At 39.1% G+C, this 1,906-nt stretch overlaps 1 protein-coding gene across 1 annotated transcript; it reads right to left on the bottom strand.

Annotated features, from left to right (window-relative positions):
• Window positions 1-485: 485 nt before the first annotated feature.
• Window positions 486-1,448, bottom strand: LOC150066407 (olfactory receptor 11G2-like). Its single transcript, XM_090352880.1, has one exon. The coding sequence runs from the start codon at window positions 1,446-1,448 to the stop codon at window positions 486-488; it is 963 nt and encodes a 320-aa protein (XP_090209006.1).
• Window positions 1,449-1,906: the final 458 nt, after the last annotated feature.

Raw genomic sequence — 1,906 nt, forward strand, 5'->3', positions numbered from 1 at the left:
AATCATTCCAAGAGGGTCAGGAGTTTACCCAGTGGTAGAGTGCTTGCCTAGCATGCACAAATACCACATTTGATTCTTCAGTTCCACATACATAGAAAAAGCCGGAAGTGGTGCTGTGGTTCAAGTGGTAGGAGTCTAGCCTTGAGAAATACCAAGGGCAGTCCTCAGGCCATGGGTTCAAAACCAGGACTGGCAAAAAAATAATTCAAAGAAAAAGATGTTTTTATTGCATGAATAGGCAACAATGCATGAACTCAGCTGGACTTTTTTGTATTTGTATCCTTCCATTAAATAACGTTCTCAAGGAAGAAAATGTTCATTATTAACCTTGAATCAAGTATGTGAACAACATTACATCATTACATTTTCATCCATACTAATTTAGAAACTTAACCACATACAAATTCTTCTTGAACAATTAATAATTAAGATTAACACATTATACAGTAAGTTATACTTTCAAAAGATTTTACCTAATTAATTAACTAATTGTGGTGAAGGATTTTGATGCATTTGCATTTACAGATTTGAGTTCCAAAGACTTTCCTTAGGGCAGCTTGCATCTCCTTATTCCTTAGACTGTAAATAAGAGGATTACAGAGGGGTGTTATCACAGAGTAAAATAAGGTGATAATTTTTTGTACCTCAACTGGATGTTCAGATCCAGGACTGACATACATCATCATAAGGGAACCATAAAAGAAGCTGACAACTGCCAGATGAGAAGCACAAGTGCGTTTGCTGGCTGCAGAGGGCATCCTTAACACAGCCAGAATCACCAGAGCATAAGAGCAAAGGATGAAAAGAAAGGTCCCAATCATGAAGAATGCATTGAAAGTAGAGTAAATGGATTGGATGGTGGTGACCTCAGAACAGGACAGCATCATCAGTGGGACAGGATCACACACAAAATGGTTGATGACATTTGGGCCACAATAAGGCAAATATGAAATAAGAACAACTGGAGTTATGAACAAGATTAACCCGATTGTCCATCCAAACACAACCAGGCCAGTGCACAACTGCCTGGTCATGAAGCATGGGTAGTGCAGAGGGCGGCAGATGGCAAGGTACCTGTCAAAGGCCATGATGCAAAGGTAGAAGCCCTCGTCACACCCGAAGGAGAAGAAGAAGTAGAACTGTGCAAAGCAGCTGACAAAGGAGATGGACTTGGTTGTGGAGAGGAAGTTGGCCAACATGTTGGGGACGGTTGTGGTGACATAGCATATTTCCAGAAGAGAGAAATTCCCCAGGAAGATGTACATGGGGGTGTGAAGACGCCGGTCTGCCCGCACAGCACAGGCAATGGCTGTGTTCCCCATCAGCGTCAGGGTGTAGGTTGCTGAGAAGACCCCAAAATAGAGGAGCTGAATTTGAGGGCTGGAGGGAAAGCCCATGAGGATAAAGTGGCTAATGGGGTTCTTGTTCCCTTTGTCAGACACATTCATTGCTCTGGAAGACATGAGGATGATCATGGCAAATAAATTTAATGCAAAATGTTGCTTTCTTCTTACCAGATTTTGGTCATTGTTCTACTATTTCAATTTTATAGTATAAGTGTGGTGATTTTTATATCTATCATAGGCATTTTCAAAGACCCACGTAATGCATGTGCTGTTCTGCATTTCTCCTCACTGTTGGTTGTTACTAAAAAGAAATATAGATTAGAATATCCTGTTCTTTTAAGACCTTGCTGTTAGCCATCATAATTTGCTAGTAAAGTGGGAGGACTAATGTTCCTCCCTCTGTATCTGTATGCATGGTTTAAATCAAATGAAGTTAGAAAATAGTTAATATTTTAAATATTAAATTTATATTAAAGAAATATAGATTTATCATCCCTTTTTACTGAGCTTTAAACAATATTATATAATAATTATTTGGGAAGATTGTATTGTTAGTTGCT

The sequence above is a fragment of the Megascapheus bottae genome, chromosome 2 (assembly GCF_031878675.1).
Source record: "Megascapheus bottae isolate mThoBot1 chromosome 2, mThoBot2.hap1, whole genome shotgun sequence".
NCBI lineage: Eukaryota > Metazoa > Chordata > Mammalia > Rodentia > Geomyidae > Megascapheus > Megascapheus bottae.

Bases quoted from the DNA above. Each gene is read 5' to 3' on its own strand.
- LOC150066407 (XM_090352880.1), bottom strand. From the start codon at position 1,448: ATGAATGTGTCTGACAAAGGGAACAAGAACCCCATTAGCCACTTTATC.